Source organism: Mus caroli, unplaced genomic scaffold, assembly GCF_978045245.1.
Source record: "Mus caroli unplaced genomic scaffold, Mus_caroli_1 scaffold_4, whole genome shotgun sequence".
Taxonomy (NCBI): Eukaryota; Metazoa; Chordata; class Mammalia; order Rodentia; family Muridae; genus Mus; species Mus caroli.
The window spans coordinates 89093764-89120216 of record NW_028227259.1 but is presented as its reverse complement, the minus strand read 5'-3'; the positions used below and the strand labels follow the sequence as shown (position 1 = coordinate 89120216).

Here is a 26453-nt window from a genome sequence, read left to right as displayed (position 1 = left end):
CTTACTCTGAGGGAGATACTGGCTAGAAGCAAGAGTGTAAAACACACAGCTTTCTATTTATAGATACCAACTCTGCTTTCATTGTGAGGGGAGCACTGTGGAACCTGAAGGTTCGTATAACACAGAGTTCCGGAGAGATGACATTAGTCCATGACTAATGGATTAATTAGGAGATGACTAGGTCAAAACAAGGAAAATAGGTTAGATATTTAGAAGATAGAATCTTCTGAGCATTGTATTAGATTGGTAGAATCAAGAAGAGGAAGTAAACATACAAAGCAGGAACACAGAGTTCCTTGTTCCCAGACAGTATAGTAATTTGGGGTGGGGTGCTGTAAGAATAAGCTTATAAGTAGACTTTACTTCATTAATCACTGACCTGTATTTTCTGAATTTTCAAATACTCTTCCATGGTAAGTTTCAGCATGACTCCTTTTAGGCAATCAGGACTCTTTAGGAAATAAGTTCCCTGAATGTCTCAAATCCTCCACAGGTTCAGGCTGGGAAGAAAGATTGAGGAATGTCATCCTCATGATATGAAGTGTGGTGAAACAGATTACCAGTATTAGATGCTTAGCCCTGCATGTCTCAGAGAGATGACTCACAATGAGGTGTCAGATTTCCAGACATGGTGTTATCGTTATTCAGATGGCCAAGTGATACAGTAAGCAAAGTCAACAAATTGGGCATCAGTAGTGGACTAGAGACCATGAGGATGTAGGACGTAGCAAATAGGCTTCCAGGCTCTTTTTTTTTTTTTGAACTGAGTGATGATGTCTTAAAAATATCACATACATTAATTCATTTGAAAATTATGATTAAAATTATTTTGTAAGTAGTTTGCTCAGCATCAAATACATTACATATATATACGCACACACATACATATGCATATGTACTTACTTTTTAATAAATCTATATTTTTGTATGCATATGCTTTGTATGCATATATATAGGTCTATGTGAGTGCATGTAGACACCTGTCTGTGAACACACAGGGCTAGAGGATGGCATCACATAAAATGACATTGTTTCTCTTTGAACCTGGAATGCTTGCTTTAAGGGCTAGCTTAAAGCAGCAAGCAAGTTCAGATAATCTTCCTGGCTCTGTACCTCTCTCTGCCAGAACTGGAATGAAAGCTTGGGTTATCTCTGGAGTACTGGAATCCATATCCTTATTCTTATGATTTCAGTGAGAGTGTTCTCAGCCACTGATCCATCCTTCCAATTCCCAGATCAACTCTGTGAGGCAGATATCATAGTCACCCATTTTACAAAGGAACAGTAAATTTGGTCATTTTGGAAAAGTTGTTCAGTCCTACAAGAATTCAAACACAGGTTTATTCTTCACACAGTGGAAAACCAGTATGCACCATGTGAAAATCATGTAAAAACCTGGTCTTTACCAAAAATCTCTTTATTCGTAAGGAATAACATGTCTCTTAGGACTAACATTTTTAATTGTTTTTTGTATTAGATGTCCAAGATATTCCGACGTTCTTCTGGAGTGGGTAGATTTATCAAGTCCCATGTTATCAAGATAAGGTATGTAGACCTGATCTGTAATTTCAAGCCAGTACCATTAAAGTGCCACATTTCATTAACACAGATGCTCACCGTCAGAATCACTGTAGCAAAGAGTTTCCATAAAACTAAAGCAACCAACAAGTCAATGGCCTTTCTGTACGCAAAGGATAAACAGGCTGAGAAAGAAGTTAGGGAAACAACACCCTTCTCAATAGTCACAAATAATATAAAATACCTTGGCGTAACTCTAACTAAGGAAGTAAAAGATCAGTATGATAAGAACTTCAAGTCTCTGAAGAAAGAAATTAAAGAAGATCTCAGAAGATGGAAAGATCTCCCATGCTCATGGAATGGCAGGATCAACATTGTAAAAATGGCTATCTTGCCAAAAGCAATCTACAGATTCAATGCAATCCCCATCAAAATTCCAACTCAATTCTTCAATGAATTAGAAAGGAAAATCGGCAGATTCATCTGGAATAACAAAAAACCTAGGATAGCAAAAACTCTTCTCAAGGATAATAGAACCTCTGGTGGAATCACCATGCCTGACCTAAAGCTGTCCTTCAGAGCAATTGTGATAAAATCTGCATGGTACTGGTATAATGACAGACAAGTAGACCAAAGGAACAGAATTGAAGACCCTGAGATGAACCCACACACCTATGGTCACTTGATCTTTGACAAGGGAGCTAAAACCATCCAGTGGAAAAAAGACAGCATTTTCAACAAATGGTGCTGGCACAACTGGCGGTTATCATGTAGAAAAATTCGAATCGATCCATTCCTATCTCCTTGTAGTAAGGTCAAATCTAAGTGGATTAAGGAACTCCACATAAAACCAGAGACAATGAAACTTATAGAGGAGAAAGTAGGGAAAAGCCTCGAAGATATGGGTACAGGGGAAAAATTCCTGAATAGAACAGCAATGGCTTGTGCTGTAAGATCGAGAATCGATAAATGGGACCTCATAAAACTGCAAAGCTTCTGCAAGGCAAAAGACACCGTCAATAAGACAAAAAGGCCACCAACAGATTGGGAAAGGATCTTTACCTATCCCAAATCGGATAGGGGACTAATATCCAATATATATAAAGAACTCAAGAAGGTAGACTCCAGAAAATCAAATAACCCCATTAAAAATGGGGCTCAGAGCTGAACAAAGATTTCTCACCTGAGGAATACCGAATGGCAGAGAAGCACCTGAAAAAATGTTCAACATCCTTAATCATCAGGGAAATGCAACTCAAAACAACCCTGAGATTCCACTTCACTCCAGTCAGAATGGCTAAGATCAAAAATTCAGGTGACAGCAGATGCTGGCGAGGATGTGTAGAAAGAGGAACACTCCTCCATTGTTGGTGGGATTGCAAGCTTGTACAACCACTCTGGAAATCAGTCTGGTGGTTCCTCAGAAAATTGGACATAGTACTACGGGAGGATCCCGCAATACCTCTCCTGGGCATATATCCAGAAGATGTCCCAACCAGTAAGAAGGACACATGCTCCACTATGTTTATAGCAGCCTTATTTATAATAGCCAGAAGCTGGAAAGAACCCAGATGCCCCTCAACAGAGGAATGGATACAGAAAATGTGGTACATTTACACAATGGAGTACTACTCAGCTATTAAAAAATGAATTTATGAAATTCCTAGGCAAATGGATGAACCCGGAGGGCATCATCCTGAGTGAGGTAATCCAATCACAAAGGAACTCGCACAATATGTACTCACTGATAAGTGGATATTAGCCCAGAAACTTAGGATACCCAAGATATAAGATACAATTTGCTAAACGCATGAAACTAAAGAAGAACAAAGACCAAAGTGTGGACACTTTTCCCCTTCTTAGAAATGGGAATAAAACACCCATGGAAGGAGTTACAGAGACAAAATTTGGAGCTGTGACGAAAGGATGGACCATCTAGTGATTGCCATATGCAGGGATCCATCCCATAGTCAGCTTCCAAACGCTGACACCATTGCATACACTAGCAAGATTTTGCTGAAAGGACCCAGATATAGCTGTCTCTTGTGAGACTATGCCGGGGCCTAGCAAACACAGAAGTGGATGCTCACAGTCAGCTATTGGATGGACCACACGGCCCCCAATGGAGGAGCTAGAGAAATTACCCAAGGAGCTAAAGGGAACTGCAACCCTATAGGTGGAACAACAATATAAACTAACCAGTACCCCGGAGCTCTTGTCTCTAGCTGCATATGTTTCAAAAGATGGCCTAGTTGGCCATCACTGCAAAGAGAGGCCCATTGGACTTGCAAACTTTATATGCCCCAGTACAGGGGAACCCCAGGGCCAAAAAGGGAGAGTGGGTTGGTAGGGGATTGGGGGGGTGGGTATGGGGGACTTTTGGGATAGCAAGTTTATAGCCATTTCCTGTGCAGTGGTTTTCTTTAATGTCAGCACATCTTCGTTGTTATTTAAAATGCTCTTTTGTTTTAATACTTTGGTGGAGTGTGATATACAGAATTTAAACATGGAGTTGCCATCAGAGCCTAAGCCTTATCTTTTTGCATAATTATTTATTCTGTGCATGTTTGGACATGTACATCAGTCATCATGAGCATGTCATCATGCTGAGCCAGTTCTCTACTTCCAGCATGTGGATTCCAGGGGTCAAGCTCAGGTCATTAGGCTTGGCAGAAAGCACCTTTACTTGCTAAGCCATCTCAATTGCTCCTGTATGTTTTGATATAATGTTTAAGAGGTCTAGATTCCATACTGAGATAGATGCATAGATAGATAGATAGATAGATAGATAGATAGATAGATAGATAGATAGATAGATAGATAGATAGGTGACAGAAAATAGGCATATGATAGATAGGATATATATGGCTACTTAACTGCTTAATGATAATTATCCTTTTTCTGCATTTTTTCTTTTTGTCTTCGTTCTTCTTTCTTAGACTTTCTAACTAAATTCACTTTCCAAAATCTACTAGAGTCTTTTCAGTCTTAACACATGATATAAATTTATATATTGGAATCATTGATCACATCATATATCTTTATAAACTACTTCCTCTAAAGATTGTTTATTACATGAATACCAACTACCAAAGTTTCAGTGTTTTAATACAATATTTATTGCATTTCCATAGTTCAGCTCAAAGGGTCAGAAGGAGCAGCAAAAGAGTGGGTGCTGGTGGGCATTATAGTGTGGCATTGCTACAGGATCTTCTATTTCTCCCTGAGACAAGAGAGGCACAAGACCTTCACAGTAAGGGACATCATTTCTGCCCACATGCCTCTGGCCAGAATTCATGAGAGTTTTGGTAAACCTCAAAACTAGAAACACAGTATAGTTATGTGCTCAGGAGGCAAAGGACAAGGGATGCAGTGAACCACATGGTCTCTGCCACACTTCACTGGGGAGTAATGACATCCACTAACAGCTTTGTTCAAAAGTCCTTAAAAAGTATATTCTTTAAGTAAGCATGAAGTCTGATTTAATGAGCACCTCACAAACTCTCAAAGCCAAAGAAAGGTAGAGGACAGTCTTCTCATTGCTAGTCTGTTGTGTTCACTCCTCCAGTGCTTGCTACACTCTTCATCATGCATCCCATCTTGTTGCCTTCATCTGAATACAATGCTAAGTCTTGTGTGCACAAAATCATCCACAATGTTTCTCAAAAAACTCCTGGAGACCACAGAGATGGAATTAATTTTCTCTTTTGCTCCAGTCCAGATGAACAAGGAGTGAACATTCTTATAGTGCTCATGTTTCGATACCCATCTACTGACAGTCCAGAGCGAATCAAGAAAAGAATTGAAAGGACTTTTTATCAAAGTCTGAAGATCAAACAGTTGCCTTTGACTATTAATATACCATCATTCAGCCTCACACGTAAGTCTTTTGGGTGCTGTTTGTTATTTTTCTAATTCTCTTTGACTGCAGTCCCCTGTGCTTGTCATAAAAGTCTGGTTTATGTAACTTCCAATTTAGAAATTTACCACTTGTAAGTCTCTAAGTGAGCTTGGAGAGATGGCTGAGTAGTTAAGAATACTTACTGCTACTGTGAAGGACTCAAGTACAGTTTCCAGCTTCCATATGCCAGCACACAATTATCTGTAACTCAAGTTCCAATGTAGCCAACACCTCTTTTGATATCCTTGGGCTCTTGTATGTACATGGTACATGCACATGTACACACACACACACAAACACATGCACGTAGAAATTGACCAGCTTGAAAGTAAACTAAAATAAAAATTCACTATCAGGTAAAATTTAGAATTACAATATTTCCATACTTTATGATGAAGTTTCAATATTTTTTTACCATATCATACTATATATTTTAAAATACACCAAATGGTAGGCATTATTTTTAACATTTTACAGGTGGTGAGGTTGACATTAAACAAGGCCCTGAGACATGAATCAGCAAAAATAGGAGCCAGAATTAAACAGAAATATTATGAACCTCAGAATAATAAGTTAATTTTATTTTGTAAGTTAATTTTAGAGAGGTTGTTGTTGTTATTGATGGTGATGATGATAATGTTGTTTGTTTATATAAGATTTTCCCCATTTTTGTGAGTGTGTGTGACTATACAAGGCTATGCACACATGTGTGCAGATGCCAATGGAGGATTAAAGAGGATATTTGATTTCTTGGGGATAAAATTACAGGTGGGTGTGGATGCTGAGAACTGACCCCAGGTCCTCTGCAAGAACAATAAGTGATCTTGACCACTGAACCATGTCTATAGCCCAAACAGTTACTTTTTGCACCAAATAAACAATCATGTGTATGAAGAATGAGTCTGAAATAAGAGACATGACCTGTAAAGAGATCCTCTTAGTTATTACTTCAAAATATTTCCCTGTTACTTCTGAGAGAAAAATATGACTTGTTTTTCCCCAGAGTAGAAGAAAATGAAATTAAAATAGTTTATGACATTAAAAGGAAAAGCACCTAGAGCTAATTAGAATTCAAGCCAAGAGGGATTCTAGTGTTCTCTGACAAATTAATTAGCAAGTAAAATACTGCTTCCAATAAAATACTCTTTCAGATAATATTTTAAGATGCATGGATAGGACCTTTCTCTTTCCCCTTTATTTCTGTTCCTCAGTCTGTTGTCTATATCTCAGGACAGCAGGCATTCCAGCTATATGGCTTTATTTCATGAATATTGAAGTTTAGTTACTCTTGATATCATGTTAAAGAGGGAAGGGGTTTGAAGATCTTTCATGTACTTCTTTTAAGTTGGATTTTTAACATATTACATAGAGATAATGATCATGTTACCTACTATATATTATTTTGATTACATTATGGTACCAAAGAAAATAGGACATTCTTGTCATTATGCAGAGAGAAGTCTCAGAGCAAATCTTAATTATTAATACTACAGCTATGATCACATACTTAAAGTAAAATATCAACCATGGAAATTTACTGCATTATTAAAGCTATAATAGAATTTCTTACAGTTTTGAAAAGTAATTTTTGTCCTTGGTTATATGCAATGACATTTTTATCATATAGGCAATTTTCATCAAAATGAGTATATACTTATTTTGATATGCATAAGTATCTAAACTAATGCTTGATAACATATATCCATTTGCATATATTTTCTTCTGTTATATACATCATTCATTTAAAAAATGTCTCTGGGAAATCTCTAGTAGGGATTGGGACTCACATTTCTATTTGGACTTTTACAACAGAACAGAATACTTCAAAGTATGAAGTTTGGCATGGCGAGTACTTTGAGCTGAAATAAACCACGATGGCTCTCAAAAACCAGTTCTTTCTGCATCTCTCTCTCACCTGCTTTTCTCTCTTCTGCTCCAAGGCAAGTCATAGCAAGTAGAATTCCTCTTTCCTGAAGCAAGTACTGGGAATCTGATCCCCGTCTACCTTTCTGTGTAAGAACCGATCATAAAGGAATACTTTAACCTTTCTAAACATAAGACCTTCCTTTGAGAGAGTCCTGCCTGGGGAAGGAAAAAAAATGCTACTTAAAGGGATGAAGATTGATCAGACTAGGTCTCCTTGACACTCTTATCCCTACCTTGTTTCCAGCTACCTTTCTTATTCCACAGTGCATAGCTATGGGAGATCTGCAACCCTGTAGGTGCAACAACATTATGAACTAACCAGTATCCCGGAGCTCTTGACTCTAGCTGCATATGTATCAAAAGATGGCCTAGTCGGCCATCACTGGAAAGAGAGGCCCATTGGACTTGCAAACTTTATATGCCCCAGTACAAGGGAACCCCAGGGCCAAAAACTGGGAATGGGTGGGTAGAGAAGTGGGGGGGGAGGGTATGGGGGACTTTTGGGATAGCATTGGAAATGTAATTGAGGAAAATACGTAATAAAAAAATATATAAAAAAAAAAGAGTTGAGAATGGACAGCCTCTTTGCATAGATTTCAATGTGGGCACTTCAATGTGAGAGAGGGTCTCAGGGAGAAGTCAGCAAGGTGCATGGGCAGATTTCCTAATTCTTGTTAGACTAGGACCTTAAAAGTGAGCACTGAGAGTCTTTCCCACCAATGACCATTGGGAATAAGGACAAAGTACACTGAATGACAACAATTGTTATTGAAGTTGGAGGTTACTTCTTAGATGTTGGCTATAGCCCCCCTAAAGAAAACCACTAGGACATTTCCACTTGCTCTTTCATTCATAATCTTTTTACTTGTTTATAATAGAAAACCATAAAATGAAATTCTCTGAGTTCATTTTCAAATGAAATTCCATTATTTGAGCCAATGATCAAGTCAGAGGGTTGTTATATTTTACTTGACTATAAAACTTCATCCTGAATTATGAATACTTTAAATAATTAGCAATGTTGTTTATGAACATGTGAGCAAAATAGCTCAGAAAAGGAACTGTGTTTTCATGTCAATTAACTTCTATTCCTTTATTACAGCCATTGACAGCAAAAAGATGAGAAATCTTCTCAATAGCCGTAAGTTCCAAAATCATTTGTGTATTTCATAATAAACAGAATGGATGATATTTATAAATAGCTACTACAGATCACCAACATTTTCTCTTTCTTCTTATAAATCAAATATTTAATTTTTACTTTTTTATTTTAATACTTAACATATTAGATTTCTATCAATATGATTTTATTCTTTATAGCTTATATATGCTGCATAGTATTCTAGCTACTATATTAATATTCTTAAAAGTATCTTTAATATTTCAAGAGAGGTCCAATTTGAAGTTTTTATTGTTACTTTTAGGGTTTTATCCTTTTAAGCTTTTGAGGTTTACTTCCTGCTTTGCACCTGAATATATTTTGAGTTTCTGTAGGCAAATATGTGCCTATTATCAATGTTGTGAGAACATATGCAAGTCTTTTCAAAGGTTGGTTTGAAGTTTTGTCAATAGAAAATTTGATATCAGGGAATAATAATTTTTCTAAAGTACTCTTAAATTTTATAAAATGAAAAATATTATTTAAATTAAAAATAAATCAATGATAATAAATAGTTTCTTCTTGTTACATGAAGGACAAATTAAGACCTATATTCAGAGTTAACAAAATGGTCAACAGTAAAACAAAAATCCTTTTCTGAACTTCACATGCTGCCATGGAAAGATTACCACAAAGATATTTCATATTTGGGACACAAGCTACTATACAGAATATTTTCCCTAGTCTAACTATATCTTAGTAGTTATGAGGCACACCAGATTGGTCAGTTTGTTTTTTGAGTTAGACTTGCAAATTTTAAGATTATCAGAGTTTTTGTTAGTTTCTGACCTGTGAGCTTGCCCCAATCCCATCTATCTTCCTCAAAGGATGCTAAGCTACCACATCCCCATTTGACATTAAAAGCCCAGGGCCACCTTCCCTTGGCAGAATACTTGGTCTGTGTAGCTGACTTCACTTTTCAGCTTCCAAATCTATTATTCATACAACTAAAACTGTTTTCATTTTGCTTGTCTTCTAAGGTCATTTATTATTTTTTGCTCATATTATCTAGCTACACTGTTTCTTTGTAAGAGACTTATTTTACAGCCCTGACTGGCTTTAGACTGACAAAATTCCTGTATAGGCAGCTCAAATGCTGGGATTACTAAAATATGCCAAGATGCCAGGCTGTATATGATTTAGGCAGAGATCCGGAAATTGAGTTCTCAACTAAATGCCTAAGCAAAAAGATAAATATTGCTTTTGAATCTCAGGGAAATCAATCCAGTACATATGTGTGTGTGTGTGTGTGTGTGTGTGTGTGTGTATCCAGAGACCCTGTGCTAAGGACAGGTTAAAAAGTTACTGAGGCAAAGAATTTTCTTTAAACACAAATCATGATTCTTTTTCTTATTGTCATGAAAACAGACGACTGTGTGTTTCTTTGCCAGGATGTGGGATAAGAATGTCATCTTCAAACATCCCATTACCAGCATCCTCTTCTACTGAACGCATTGTCCAAGGGAGGGAAACAGCTATGGAAGGAGAGTGGCCATGGCAGGCTAGCCTCCAGCTCATTGGGGCTGGCCATCAGTGTGGAGCCACACTCATCAGCAACACATGGCTGCTCACAGCAGCTCATTGCTTCTGGAAGTAAGTTCACAGGGTTCTGGGGAGCATTTATTTTCTAATCCTCTCTTGCCATTGATCTCAGTCTCACCAGCTTGTCCTCTGATGTGCCCCTACTGTGCCTTCTACATACTAGAAGAGACTGTGCTCTTGATTGTATCCTTGTGATTCTAGTGTTATCTTTCCTATAACATTACAGTTTATTCATTATGAAGACTACTATTGTCTTAGTTAGGGTTTTACTGCTGTGAACAGACACCATGACCAAGGCAAGTCTTATAAAAAACATTTAATTGGGGCTGGCTTACAGGTTCAGAGGTTCAGTCCATTATCATCAAGGTGGGAGCATGGCAGTATCCAGGCAGGCATGGCGCAGGAGGAGCTGAGAGTTCTAAGTCTTCATCCAAAGGCTGCTAGTGGAAGACTGACTTCCAGGCAACTAGGGTGAGGATCTTATACCCACACCCACACTGACACACCCATTCCAACCAACTCACACCTATTCCAACAAGGCCACACCTTCAGATGGTGCCACTCCCTGATCCAAGGATATACAAACCATCACAACTATAAATTCAAAACAAATCAAAGATAATAAATAGTTTCTTCTGGTTACATGAAGGACAAATTAAGACCTATATTCAGAGTTAGGCTGAAAAGTAAAGTACTCTTGGCTTAGATGTGGAATCTCCTAACACCACATCCCTCTCTGGTACCCATTAGCTTGGAAGTAAGCAATTTGTGTCCCTCTCCAAGGTTGGGCAGACAGAAGGAGAAAAGTTAGCCACCTTGGTTCTGTTCCCCTACAAATAATCTCTGTGGCTTCTTACAGTCAAGACCCTGTGTTATTTGATTACAAAAAAAGAAGGCTTAGAAATCTGTTTTGATGCGCTCCCTTCTCATTACATTATCCAGGAAAACCCACGGGTGTGCATGACTCAGAAGGTGTATAGAGAGTAGCAGAGACATACCTTGTCACTCTGTCCTCATAGCAGGAATTCTGATCATGTTTAGCACAATTGAACTCTCAGCTTGATCTTACGGTTGTTGCTCTCAAAACTTTGACATACACAGTCTCTCTAGAGAACCTGGTGATTGAAGCACGTAACCTTTTCTCCCTTGCAGATCACCATCAGCATAGGGAGAATCTCACAAGGCAGGAGGGTCTCTGAATCAAGGCTACTTGCTTACACAGTGACACTGCCCACGTATTTCCCTAAAGTAGCTTTACTCTTCAAGGTGCTTCTTGGAGGCAAAAAAAAAAAAAAAAAAAAAAAAAAAAAAAAAAAAAAAGCTCATTCTTCTAAGGGCAGCAAGAGAATGATTCCAAGACATTTAACTGTTTTCTACATAGTCAAGGTGTAATGAGACTGAAGGAGAGACTCATTATTGCATATCTATAAACCCAAAGCTACTAATACCATGTCTTCATGACAAACACAAGACCCATTTGCTTGTTAAGATTTTCTGACATTTTCATATGATTATAGTTTTCCAATGTTAGTATTTCTATTTTTGTGAGAGCTTTAATCCACTTTAATTTACAATTGAGCTTTGTATAAAGTAAAAATTACAACCAGAATGCCAGCTTAATATTAGTAATGAGTATAAATACTTACTTTAGTGAGTCGAGTGTAATTTCTGGGGAAGGACAGAGATCTACATAGGACCTGAACATTGAAGCTGATAATGATATTGGTCTTAGCAACATAATTTTTTATACTATGAAAAGGATGGAAATATATTCAAAGGGTAATAGAATGTAGAAGTGCAGGGCTTTTGAAAATACTTTTACGGAATATATAAATGAAATATGGCAAAAAAAATTGGTAGATGATGAAAGCTATGATTTCAAAGGAATACTTTTTAAAATATGGCAAATATAGCATGTTTGATAATGATAAAAATAATCCAAAGAGCTGTGTAAGGTGATGATAATTTAAGAAGAGAATATATTTTGAGCATGATATAATTTCATATAATTGTATACTTGAAATACTATTTAGAGAATAGTATTTCAAGGAATAAAGGAATATTTTGACGATAATATAGAAGTTATTCAAATAGCCTTAATATTTAAATGACTTCTTCTATAGCAGTAGTATGTTTAAAAAAATGGTGTTCAAGTCCAATCCTAGCACTTCATGTCCATGTCTTTCCTCCAGTCTTTAAGAAACAACAAAGTTTTTAATAAGATGTAGGGAGACAAGACGTAGCGAGACTGGAGGATCTCTTAGTGTTCTTATTCACAGAGCCGGGGAGTTTGGGCCTATTGTGTGTCTCTGATGGTACACAAAGGGATGGACACTCTATTTTTCTTCTCAAATAGTGAAATTCTTAACTCCTGGAGTCATGTTAATCATTACCTCTCCTAGAATTCTAGTAGTGGATGCCTAGGTATCAAATGAAGGATACAGTCCTAGTGTGTCTATACTGAACAAAATTTCCATAAATAAATAAAATTATTATTTAATTAATCAATTAACAGGTAACAAAGAACTTTTTTCCTCCTCCTGTAGGAAGACCAGGATGTGCCTGGTTATCCCTGGAAAGTCCTGTGTACTTTGAATAATACATGAAAACTGATGGCTTTTTACTATTCTTAAAAGTTGATGATTCAGGGAGGGGGGATGATGTAAATATATTATAACCTCAAAAGGTAGAAAAATACTTTTTTGGGGGGGGGAGTTCGAGACGGGTTTCTCTGTATAGCCCTGGCTGTCCTGAAACTCACTTTGTAGACCAGGCTGGTCTGGAACTCAGAAATCCACCTGCCTCTGCCTCCCAAGTGCTGGGATTAAAGATGTGCGCCACCATGCCCTGCTCAGAAAATTACTTTTGAAAAAGGCAGACAGACAGGAAAGGAAGAAAGAGAGAAAGGAAGAAAAGAAGGAAGGAATAAAAAGGAAGGAAGGAAGGAAAGAGGAAGGAAGGAAGGAAGGAAGAGAAAGTCCTGACTTCAAGCAAGTAATACAGAATGTAAAGCTCGTGGGTTGGAGAGATGGCTGTATGGTTCTACTCTTGAGGAGGACCTGGGTTCCATTCCCGGCAACATACTAAACGTTGAACAACTGCCTGTAACCTCAGCTTCAGCTACTCAGATGCATCTTGCCTATGCTGATACCTGTATTCATGTACACATAGTCACACACAGGCAAATAAAAAGATCTTTTAAAAGTGTTGATCATTCACCAATGTGGTGATCACTTATAAATGAGGAAATTCATCTTTTAACCTCTCCTCTGTGATTTCCTGCTATGTAATTTCTCGTCACTCAAACAATTTCTGGCTTCTGTATGCGTCTAATCATTCATGGTGTGAATAATTCTAAAGGGATTGAAAGGTCTTTGGAGAACTATAGCAGACAAGAGACAATTGGGCTGTATGAAATTTGTGACATAACCCTGGGAAGGAAAATTATCTATATGAAGGAAGAGTTGGTAATAGGGGAACTGAGCAGACTGTAGAGAAGGGCTTCCAGTAAGGGCAGCTTAGCCCTTGAATGTCAGGAAGGGGTGTGGCCATGGGTGGGGAGACAACTCTGCATGTGAGGAACTGCACAGTAGGCACATTCCACTTAGCCTCAGAGATCACAGCAAACAAGAGCCAACAAGTAAGTCATCAGATCAGAATGGGTGTTTGATGCAAAGGGAACTTACCTTTGCAAAGGAAATATGTTGATTTCCTAAAAGAAAGCAAAATACTATTTTTTCTTTTTGCACAATTCATTCAAATGGAAGAACAAGAACCCGAAGAACTCCTAACAAGGCCCAAATTTAAATTTTGGAAATGCTAGTGCTACTACTTACTTAATTAATTAAACTTCTTTTTCATGGAGCTACCTACCTACAGTCAGTTCTCTCAACATGGGAATTGTTCAAATGCATAATACTAAAAATTGGGCAGGTGTATAATTTTTACTTTCTTCTTCTTCTTCTTCTTCTTCTTCTTCTTCTTCTTCTTCTTCTTCTTCTTCTTCTTCTTCTTCTTCTTCTTCTTCTTCTTCCTTCTTCTTCTTCTTCTTCCCCTCCTCCTCCCCCTCTCCCTCCCCCCTTCCCCTTCTCCTCCTCCTTCTTCCCCTCCCCCTCCCCTCCTCCCTTCCCCTCTCCTCCTTCTTCTTCCTCTTCTTCCTCCGCATCCTCTTCCTCCTCCTCCTCCTCCTTTCTTCTTCTTTAGAAGGTAATGTGAACATCACAAAACTTATCCTTTAATTTTCTGCAGAAACAGAGACCCAACTAAATGGATTGTCACCTTTGGTACAACTATAACACCACCTTTAGTCAAACGAAGTGTTGGGAAGATTATCATCCATGAAGAGTACCACAGAGATACCAATGAAAACGACATTGCTCTAGCTCAGCTAACCACCCGTGTCGAGTTTTCAAATGTGGTTCAGAGAGTCTGCCTCCCAGATTCATCTATGAAATTGCCACCGAAAACAAGTGTTTTTGTCACAGGATTTGGGTCTATTGTAGATGATGGTGAGTAGTTTCAACATGCTTTTCAAAATACAAAAGTATTTTCATAAAAATCATGGTGCAGGGCCTGGGACTCAGTTTGCAAAGTATTAAACAAAAAGATATGAGTAATGGGTCCTAGCTACCATGTGAAAGCTGAGTATAATGGTTCATAACTGTAATAGATGAAGTCCATATTCAGTGAGATACCCTAAATCTCAAACACCATCTCAAAATTAGCTGAGAGTTATTGAAGAAAATACTGACCATCAACTCCTATTCTCCACATGCATGTACCATAAACATGCACTTGTACCCATATTCATATGTGCACACATACAAACAGACACACATAAGCTACACACAGGCACACACAGTTGATGATGATGATGGTGGTGGTGGTGGTGGTGGTGGTGGAGGTGGTGGAGGTGGTGGTGGTGCTGCTGCTGCTGATGGCTGCAAAGTTCATAGGGTTTTAGCCCTTGGAATGGGGAGCTGTTGCTTGAGAAGTAAAAGATGGAAAGGCTTGTTTCGAAGTTCACAATTGAAACAGTGGTGAGAAACAACAGAGACTAGGAAAGAAGAAAAGAAGAGAATAAGTTAGAGAATATAATAAAGAACTAGCTAAAAACAAACTGTATACTTCCTTGAAGTAAATACTTTTAGGCACCCTTATATTTTAAATACCACTCTTGATGATGTCTTTTCTTTATTTTCCTTCTATCTTCTCTTTAGAAATATTTAAAGATATCAAGTCTAAGAACTATATGAATTGAAAATAGAAACTTAAGAATTTTAAGTACTAATCTGCTACCCACAGAGAGATTAATTGGATAGTTAACATACTGCTAACATTTAGCGTTCAATGAAGAATCTACTAAAAGCATGGGGATGGGTGCGGACCTTTAATCTCAGCACTTGGGAGGTAGCAGCAGACAGATCTCTGAGCTTGAGGCAGCCTGGTCTACAGATCAAGTTTCAAAATAGCTAGGGCTACACAGAGAACAGTCCTGTCTGGATCCCCATCCCCCTGGAAACAGTCCACTGAAGAAAACAGAAGGCATGCCACATGCTGAAACATGCAGCCTAACTTTGAAAGTACAACTCTGATATGTGAAATTTTCTCACATATCCTATACATAAACTCAGGCTTGGCAGGATGTGTTTTTATAATTTTCATTTTCACTACTCACTCATATTTATTCCACCATTGCTTGACCCAAACCCTAAACTGTTTCCTGTCTGTAACTCAAGCATGCAGGACCCTCCACTTCCAATCCCCATCTCTCTTCTGCCATAAGATGGCTGATACAAATCTCTCGTCCATTTGATTTTCCATGTTACTAAACTCTTTAAATGATGCAGTACAAATGACAGCAGGGAGAATACTTCTCTGTGTTGCGTCCTGCTTTCTGCTTTATATTATCTGGAAAAAACAGTTGTATTTATTCGCAGTTTGGATTATACTAGTGTGATTGGTCTTTCTGAGCATGTAGTGAAAACTGCAGAATGTGTTCCTGTAAAAAGTCTTGTATACAAATAATATCTTTATGTAGTTTCATGTGTATATAATATATTATGAATAATATATTACTATTATAATCCATGTGTATATAATAGGGCCTACACAAAATAAACTCCGGCAGGCCAGGGTGGAAACCATAGGCTCTGATGTGTGCAACAGAAAGGATGTATACGATGGTCTGATAACTCCAGGGATGCTGTGCGCTGGATTCATGGAAGGAAAAATAGATGCATGTAAGGTAAGTTGGAAGTCAAAATCAAACCTTCTAAAGGAAGTTTCATTAGATAATCCTGAGCTTGGCATGTGCTCATGGGGCAATTGTATTGAGTGTTTGGTGTGCATTAACCCAAAGTAAAGCACTGTTAGTGTGTAGCATTTCATTTACTGCAGTAGATACATGCAACACTATCATTTCCTCATTTTCCATACTAGAAAATGAAAGTCAAAGGTCCCCTTTTTTGGTCCACACAGTTACTTTATGCTTCATTACTTTTTCCTTCTTCTATTTTTTTTTCCTTTGTGGAAGGGAGTGGGAGATTGAGACAGTGTCTCCTATAGTAGTTGTCCAGGTCAGTCTCTAACTTGCTATGTAGCTGAGGATGACTTGAACTCTTGATCTTCTTTTCTACACCACCCAAGTGCTGGGAATATAAGAGTGCACAACCATGCTTGACTTCATTCTTTTCTGGAAGAACTGCTCCTCTGAATGACTCAATTTTCTTGGAGCCCAAAGGGCTCCCAGAACTAGAAGGCAGGTTTCTTTTGCCAGGCATTGAGAGTTTGATTAGTGTATGGTGCTTGAGGGAACATTTTCACCCTATGTAGTAAAGTCCACTGTGTGTGTGTGTGTGTGTGTGTGTGTGTGTGTGTGTGTGTGTGTGTGTGTGTGGTGTGTGGTATGTGTGTGTTATGAATGCATGTACATGCATGTGCATATATGTGTGTGTGCATGCATGCATATGCATGTGTGTATGCATGTGTGTGTGTGGTGTTTAAGAGAGCTTACAAAATAATATATTATAAAATAATATATTTCCTGTGACCTTTCAAACGTCTTCAAAGTTATTTATCTCTCTGTCCTGTCTCTCCCTCTGTATTATTCTTTCCCACCCTACAATTAGGTATCCCTCCTCATTTCCACATTTTTTCCTTCATAACAGATTCTTCAGAGCTAGATCCCCTACCCTCCATGTTCCATTTGTATTTTCATGACTTCTGTGGTCACTCCAGGTTATATCCTCAGATCTAAAGATTCATAGTTAAAATCCACAAATAAGACAAGACAGGTTATTTCACTCAGTACATTTTCCATCTATTTATCAGAAGCATTCATGATTTTCTGTTACTTTATTGCCTAATAGAATCCCATTGTAGCACATTTTTATTATTCATTATTGAGTAGGACATTTAGTCTGCCTCTGTTTTCTATCTATCATGAATAGAGTGCTCCTTTTTGTTGTTTATCTATTATATATTTTATATATTTATGTTCTGTACTTTATTTCCTTCTGCTTGCCAAATTTGACCTTGGTTTGTTCAGTTTTATCCCTTTTCATGGAATAATGTTATATTTAATTAAGATTTTTGGTTCTTTATTCTGATCTAGCTATGCAATATGTAAGCTTCCCTAAGCTTCTATTTTCCATGTACCTTATAAGGTTTTGGAATTCTGTTTCAATTTTTGTTTGTCTTAAAACAAAAGTATTTTATTAATTTCCTTTTATCCTATTTTTGTGAATTTGTACAGATTTTTTTCTAATTGATTGATCTATAATTCCAAGTCACTCTGGTTCCAGGGAGGCCTCTGTAAATCACCTATTCTCTATGACTCAACCCTCCCTCTCCATTCAAGTTCCTGTTTTCACTGATCATTAGAGGGAGGTTCACCCTAGCTCTGTGTCTCTTATAGTTAACATTTACCTCACAACTGGTTCTGTTTTATTATTGTTGTTAGATGTCTTGGGGGAAAATATTTTGACCCAGATTCTGCTTGCTAGAATCCTACTTTGTGGCTTTATCTGATTTTTGGAAAGAACATCTATGTCTGTTGTCTCTATTCCTCATGTTCTTCTAGTGCTTTCAACAAGCAGTATTGGGTCTTCTCTGTTATTTTCTCCAAAGAGTTCTTCCTATTGACTCATGAGTGACATCAATGCTAAATTCTAACAGTCATCTTTGACACAGTTCCTAAAAAACAAAAACAAAAACAAAAAAACCCCAACAACTTAGGAACAGCATTTAATAATGCTTATTTCTCCCTTTCTTAAGGCGTGGTCTTCTTCTGGTTCTGAATTATTTCCATCCATTTCCATTGAATCTGATGGATTTATTTTTTACCTTTGTGATAACTTCTCTCTCACCAGTTCTCCATTGCACCCCCACTCTCTCTTTCCTCTTAACACTCCTCACTGGTCACCTCGTTTTCACTTTAGTACTCTTTTAGTGCATTTGTCAGATAAATTCAGCAATATTTATAGGATGCTGCTCTAGTTTATCAAATACATCCTTAACATATTTCAGTGACCACATTTTGTTCTTACCATTGGACACGCAAACTTTATATGCCCCAGTACAGGGGAACGCCAGGGCCAAAAAGTGGGAATGGGTGGGTAGGGGAGTGTTGGGGGGGAGGGTATGGGGGACTTTTGGGATAGCATTGGAAATGTAATTGAGGAAAATACATAATAAAAATATTTAAAAAAATAATAATAACTAAAAAAAAATTACAAAGCCAAGCTTTCTAAACAAAGAGCACAGTGTTTCATAGTAACTCCTGGCCCTATTCACCAGCCACCACACATATCACTGAACTCTCCCTGTTATTTTCCTTATACCTCCAATACTATCTTTTTCATTCTTGCATCAGATGGATTCCTACATACCTCAGAGCCTTAGCAAAAATGTTCCCCCCTATCCAAGGTACCGTACATTACTACTTTCTGACACACAATCAACATCTCTACTTTCTCATATCAATATAATTATATTTCCCAGAGATGTATAGGGAAAAATCTACCCTGAAAAATCAAATATTCATATTGTATGTTTCTCTGCCGGTTACCATAGTTATTGTTTGTCTCTTTGGGGGGCTTACTTAAATATTAGCCTATTTAATCTATACTTCAAGCTCTGTTAGCATAATGAAGCTTTCATTTTTGGATCTTCATTCTATCCCCAATAACTGTCAGAATGTGTTGGGCATGTAATCAGAACTAAATCCATACTTGGTAAGACTATATGGGAGAGGTTAGAAATGGCTTACTGATTAAAGGTTCCTAGGCTCTTCTAGAACACCAGAGTTTGCATCCCAGCACCCATCTTAGGCTGCCCGCACCCATTAACTTCAGCTCAAGGGAATCCAGTGTCTTCTTCTGAACTCTACAGGCACCTGCACATCTCTCTGTCTGTCTGTCTGTCTGTCTGTCTGTCTGTCTGTCTGTCTGTCTCCCTCTCCCTTGTCTCTCCCTTGGCCTCTCTGTTTCACTCTCCCTTAACTTCCTCTCCTTCTTCCTCCGCCTCTCCCTTGTCTCCTTCTCCCTTTCCCCATCATATATCATTTTTCAGCCTGAGTAAATGGAAGAAAAAAGTAAAAGATGCAAAAAAAAGTTAAAATATTTTACAAAACCTTGCCCATGATTGACAGAACTGGGCCTAAAACTTGGGCATTTTAACATCTGAGAACATATTTTTACCTTCTATAACAGCATCTGTCTATGTAATCTCCCTCTTTACATGAAAGAGATAAAGGAACATTTTTTTTAAAAGATTTATTTATTTTATGTATATGAGTACACTGTAGCTGTATAGGTTGCTGGGATTTGAACTCAAGTCCTTCGGAAGAGCAGTCAGTGCTCTTACCCACTGAGCCATCTCTCCATCTCTAGAGGAACATTTATAATTCAGCCAAAACATATAAATTAGAAGTAGATGAGTATAAGAAAAAGAGACCAAGATCTGGGCAATGGAGTGTAGTCAGATCAGTGGTCTTCAGAAGCAATATTTGAAATTTTCTCTTTACTATGATACATGATAGTCTCATATGTAACATTTTATGTGAAAATACTGTTCCCAAATCACAAAATATATGTAGAACATGTCTAACCAAACAAATAAAAATAGGATGATAAGCCAGAAATAATAAAATCATTCCATATGAATGATGATTGGTCTTTCTACTGAAAAAGAAAATGTACTTTGAGGTTCAACCCAATAGAAAGACATACAGTCTATTAACAGACTGTCCATTTAACAATCATTTCTTTTTTTGTGTTTCTTCTTTTTCTTCTTTTGGAGGACAAGGTCTGTGGGAAAGAGATGATTATTATGATATTGACTGGAGTTTTTTCTATTGCAGGGTGATTCTGGTGGACCTTTGGTTTATGACAATCGGGACATCTGGTACATTGTGGGCATAGTAAGTTGGGGACAATCTTGTGCTCTTCCAAATAAGCCTGGAGTCTACACAAGAGTGACTAAGTATCGAGACTGGATAGCCTCCAAGACTGGCCTCTAAAGTATACTGTTGCGAGTGATGGTCATAGCCCATGAAGCAGAATACCTGCAGATTGTACAGTATTACTTAGAGAGTTGTGAGCTACAGTCACAGCCCATGGAGCAGGATGGCTGCAGATTGTACATTATGCGCATTATTACTTAGAGTCACTGGGGGTAAATGAGTGCTTCTGCCAGATGTGAAGGACTCTTCAGATGGAGACCAATTTAATATCATGAGGTGACTTTGTGTGCATAAACTTTTACCAAGAAGGAAGAAAACTTAGCAAATGACAGGCAGCACCAGTACCTCACTCGTAAAGGTGAATCCTTAATGTGACAAACACAAATAGCTTCCCTCAGGATATAAAGAGCTGCCAAGCTGCTACGATCTTACCTCATATAATGCGTAGAACTCCAGGACTCATCTTACAAATGTCAGCTAGTATCTTCCTTAAGGATTCAAGACACAAGCATTTTAGAATTCATACCTGGACATTCAACTGCTACAATGAAGGAGTGTGTAACCTGCAGTAAAACTTGAACTCTAACCTGCATTTGCAGCTGACCAAGCAGAGCTTTATTCTCAACCACAGGAACTGCCATTATTTAAATGCATATGAACTTGCCATTATACTATGTAATGTCCTCAAGCAGTAGCTTTAGGAAGCATATTGAGTTGATAAGAATCATTTCTGGCTTACTCCTTAGCAGTGTCTTGCTATCCACATATAAATCATATTTAGCCCATCAAAGAGAAAAATAAAATTAGTACAAGTATATTTCCACTAATATAAGAAGAATTAAAGGAAGCTGATGAACGCAGAATAATCTGAAATATAGTTAGTGACATGGCACTCAAAACTTTTGATGGAACATGTTTTCCAAATATTTATTTATAAATGTTTTGACATAAGCAAATGGTAGCTGTTGCTACCATCATAAGTTACCAGCTCATTGCCAAGTTATATGTCTATCAAAATGTCAGGCGGGAAGTGCCTTACGGAAAACACTTAGTACAGTGCTTAGTACTAAGTACTAAGTACTAAGTACTAAATAGTGAGTGTCCCAGCAAAAGGGCTTAACTATAGTTCAAAGCCTGGTGGTTGGCATAGTGTTAGTGAGCCCATATTGTCTGAGCAAGGCCAGTGGCTCACGAATTTTGTCTCTGCCCTATGCAAAGTATATGCTTTTATGCTAATGACCCAATATCTCTCTGTTAGTTAGCTCTTTCATCTGGATGGTGTGAATTAAAATACTACCTCATTGTGGGATTTTTTTTTGAGGGTTACATGTATTAATACATGTAAAGTATTTGCAATAGCATCTGCACACAGTAAGTTCTTAGGATGAATAAGCTACTATCAATATTAATGTTCCTTGGACTTTAAAAGCACATTGTACTTTTAAATGTCCTACTTATTCCAAAGATGCAAATAATTTCAAAGTACCTTAAATTACACTGTTGAAAAGCAGATCGAGTATCAGTTTTTCAAAATCACTTTCATGTTTTCTGGATTTAATTTTGATCTATGTCTACTATAGATGACCTGTGTCTACAGGGTGATGGCTGCCATGCTTGGAACTAAACTATAGCCGAGTGTCAGTATTGACCTCCTGCCCTCAGCTGTGAGGTTTGCAAGTTACTTTGACTTAGCAGGCAAAAACTGTGGCATAGCCATTGTTGAATGGCTAAAAGTTTTGTTTCCTTTTGAGTTTACATGTAATTGGTTTTATATGTAACATTTGTAACCGAGATTAATACAACCTTTTCAAAGTCTCTGAGGTGCTCTAAGTTGCATCTCAATGAACTACGAGCACAAAGAGGTCATGTCTGGTCACTTAAAAAATTAAAGCTGGGCATGACTGATGTTGGATCTTTTTCTTTTAATTTAAATAAATGACTGTTTTTGGTAGATATGGGAAGGCAAATCTGTCTACCAAAAAGACCTTTATTCTTTCCTTTGTAAGTCTCTAACAATAGATACATGCTTGTGTATAATTTTATTTATAGTTCATCAAACTGTGATAACTTTTTTTTAAGTACTCGTGAAACTCTGTATAGTGATTTAAACCTTCCATGCTTAGTTAGATTGAATTAGATGATAATTTAACAGGAATAAGAAAAATAAATATAAAAAGTCATATGAATCCTAAAAGAAAAGTGTATTTTTTATAACAGTGTTTGTATGTCTTAGTTCATGTTTGGTATTTGACTTATTGATCGAATGTCACAAAAGTCAAGTAATCTTGTACTCCATGTTTTCCACCTGATATATGGGTTACTAAGCTGTCTACCTCATAGCATTCCTGTGAGGGATTCTTGTAAATAATAAAGTTGAAAAGTTGGAGAACATTTAAAGATCTTGAAAAATACAGAGTACATTATTGTTAATAGATACCAATATAGATGATACAGAAAATGCATTTAGATTATGAAGATTGACACATTTTGCTCTTTGCAATGTTGTGGTTTTATTGCTTTGTACATTTGGCAAACATAAAAATGGTTAACAACACACAAGAAAATGGTCTTGCCTCCTCTGTATTGACACTATAGTAATTTTAGTACTCTTTTAATCGAAAGCCAGATATAGGCTTAAAAGAACAGAAAAAAATCAATTAGATGTATAGAAAATGTAATAATCCCTACAAAACAGAATCTCTTGAAACCTAGGGTTCTGACTAAAGGTTATTTATTTATTTTTTTTGGAGGAGAAAGACTAAGCCAAAACTTTTGGTAGTAATAAGCCATGATTCTGACATCTTTATAATTCACCAACAATAAGAGCAATAAAATATATCTATCCTTTCAACTAAATAAACTTTAAAATTTTTTTATTTTATTTTATTTTAATTGGATATTTTATTTATTTACATTTCAAATGTTATCTCCTTTCCTGGTTTCCCCTCTGCAATCCCCCATTCCATCCTCCCTTACCCTGCTTCTATGAGTGTGCTCCCCCACCCACCCACCCACCCACCTACACCCACATCACAACCCTAGTATTCTTCTACATCAAGCCTTCACAGAACCAAGGGCCACTCCTCCCACTGATGCCAGATAAGGCCCTTTCAGCTCCTTCAGTCCCTCCCCTAACTCCTCCATTGGGATCCCCATGCTCCCTCCGATGTTTGACAGTGAGTGTCCATGTCTGTATTGGTCAGGATCTGGCAGGGCCTCTCAGGAGACAATTATATCAGGCTCCTGTCAGCAAGCACTTCTTGGCATCAGCAGTAGTGTCTGGGTTTGGTGTCTGCATGTGGGATGGATCCCCAGGTGGGGCAGTCTCTGGATGGCCTTTCCTTCAGTCTTTGCTCCAATCTTTGTCCCTGTATTTCCTTTAGACAGGAGCAATCCTTGGTTAAAATTTTGGAGATGGGTGGATGACCCCATCCTTCAACCAGGGGGCCATGCCTAACCTCTGGTCTCGACAGGTTCTCCCTCCCCTTTGTGGGATATTTCAGCTAATGTTATCCCCATGGGGTCCTGGGAGGCTCTTGCTTTCCTGGCATCTGGGACTTTCTGGTTGCTAACCCCAGTTCCCCATCCCCCATTGTTACACACCTCTGTCCAATTTCCTGACCTTCTTTACATCTCCTCCATCTCCTTCCACACCTGATTCTTCTCCCCTTTTTCACCTACCCCTCTTCTCTTCCTCCCAAATCCCTCCCACCCTCTACTTCCCTTGATTATTTTGTTCCCCCTTTTATGTAGGACTGAACTAAATAAACTTCTTATAAATTATTTGATAGCAAGAAGAGGTATGCACCTTCAAGCAGTCATGGAAATGAAGATAAACTTTTAACAAATTATTGAAATTGATAGGATTATAACTTGTGAAGCTGCTTGGTGAATGTTGTGATATTAAGACTAGGTATCTACTTGTTTATAGTGAGCCCTGGTTGGTGGAGAAATAGAGTCCAGCCCAGTCTTACTTCCACTGGTATATTCTGAGTCATGCAAGTGTGACAGCTGAGGGCATTGTAGCCTTAAGTAGCCATTTTAAATCACTGTTTCTTCTTGCAACAACAAATGTGAGATAAGCTAAATTCACACAGTGTTCCACATTGTGTCTCTACACCATTTACACATACACATGTGTGGTGTGTGTATATTCATGTGTGTGGTTGTTTTATGTGTGTCTTAGTTATCCTTCTACTGTTGTAAAGAGACACCATGTCTAACGAAACTTATAAAAGGAAGAATTTATTGGTGGTTTGTTTACAGTGTCAGAGGGCTAGTCCATGACCATTACGGCAGAAAGCATGGAAGCAGGCAGACAGGCATGGTGCTGGAGCAGTGTTTCAGAGCTTACATATTGAGACAAGAAGGGAGAGAGAGGGGAGAAAGAGCGAGAGAAGGAGAGAGAGAGAGAGAGAGAGAGAGAGAGAGAGAGAGAGAGAGAGAGAGAGAGAGCTAGCTGGAATGGAGCTTTTGAAACATCAATACCACATGATACACATCTGCCAAAGGGCCACATCTCCTAATCCTATACAAATAATTCCACCAACTAGGGGACCAAGAATTCAAATATATGAGCCAGCAGAGGACATTCTTACTCAAACAACCAAAGATTGATTTTTGAAAGTGAAGAATGAATGAAACATAAGTAGGAGTGTTGAATACCATTTGCTGAAAAGAAGGGATCAATGTATTCTGAATAATTGGTGCTTGCATGGGGGCTGCATAACCATTGAAATGGATCACAGTTTGAACCCTCTGAGCTTCATTAGCAGAAGGGAGCATAGAAATCTGAAAACATGGAAACTAACTCTGGTTAGTGAGTTAATTGTAAGCAAGTGAACTGTAAGCAAGGAAAAAGGAAGAGATAAGTTTCCCATGTAGAAAAGAAGGGAAGAAGAGTCCCAGGAAAGAGAAAGACTGGTGTCAGAGAGATGAAAGCCCAGCAGTACCAAAGGAAGTGGGTGGTGATATAGCTAAAAATTACCAGACCAGAGGTAGAGGGGTTGAGGAATCAAGGTTACTTCCTGTGACCCTTACAATGACTGTCAAACCAAATCTCAGGTGTTTCGGTTTTGTTTTTGTTTTCCCCTTCTTCAAGCTATCTCTCTTTAGAATAGACATGAGAATCCTGGACAAGACATAATGAACGCATATGCCCTAAGGAAATCTTGTCAAGAGCATCAAATATTTCCTGAAAACCTAGTTTCAGGTGCCTCGGGAAGAGATGAATGACTGAGCCAGAGACCAGACGTGTACTGACTCAGATGGAGAAAGGCTGTCTCTTGAAAGATTAACAAAAAGCTTCCCCACGAGTCAAGGGAGTTGCTTACCCTTGGAACTTGACATTGTTTCTCAATTAGCCTGAACCAGGAAATGCTTATTTCCTGTAACAAAGACTTTATCAAGTGATTCTTTTCCGTACCTCAAACCATACTCTTGGTTAACATTTACCGGTTCCAACTTGTTAAACAAGTTTCTTTTAAATCTTTAAGAGTTCTTAACTTTAGCCAGCCCACACATCTGCAAGAATATCCAGGATGCTACTCATTTGACAGGGATCACACACAGAGCAGCGTGGAGGTGGAGAAGCTCACCTTCCCCACGGCGGCGATGTATCAGTAAGTTCGGCTTTATTTCACCTCTGAAGGGTTCATTTCACGTTTGTGTTTCTAAATAGACGTTAAAAATTATGCTAAGTTGGCTGTCTAATTTTCTCTATTTCTGTTGGTGAGAAGACATAGTGAGAATAAGAAGTCTACTTCAAAAGGTCATATTCTTGACTTAATTAGCAGTTGAGATTTTTAATGTTGGACTGAATCACATTTAATGTTGAATATGAGAAGTATGTCTAATATAGTTTAAAAGTTTAATATGAGAATTTAGATAACAATGAGCATCTTGCAGTAAGATGGAGAGCCCAAGAAGCACTGGTAAGCTCA

At 37.9% G+C, this 26453-nt stretch overlaps 2 protein-coding genes across 2 annotated transcripts in view; both read left to right on the top strand.

Annotated features, from left to right (window-relative positions):
• The window catches only part of LOC110295242 (transmembrane protease serine 11F), a 32513-nt gene extending 11945 nt beyond the window's left edge, over positions 1-20568 (top strand). The window contains exons 4-10 of the mRNA XM_085836361.1: positions 1478-1545; positions 5235-5398; positions 8448-8486; positions 9896-10097; positions 14295-14554; positions 16151-16293; positions 20410-20568. Coding sequence (XP_085692487.1) covers positions 1478-1545; positions 5235-5398; positions 8448-8486; positions 9896-10097; positions 14295-14554; positions 16151-16293; positions 20410-20568 — 1035 coding nt within the window. The remainder of the gene's footprint in view (positions 1-1477; positions 1546-5234; positions 5399-8447; positions 8487-9895; positions 10098-14294; positions 14555-16150; positions 16294-20409) is intronic.
• An 18-nt stretch (positions 20569-20586) lies between these two features.
• Positions 20587-26453, top strand: part of LOC110295303 (transmembrane protease serine 11G) — a 43964-nt gene continuing 38097 nt past the window's right edge. The window contains exons 1-2 of the mRNA XM_085836360.1: positions 20587-20687; positions 26007-26132. Of these exons, the coding sequence (XP_085692486.1) occupies positions 20587-20687; positions 26007-26132 (227 nt within the window). The remainder of the gene's footprint in view (positions 20688-26006; positions 26133-26453) is intronic.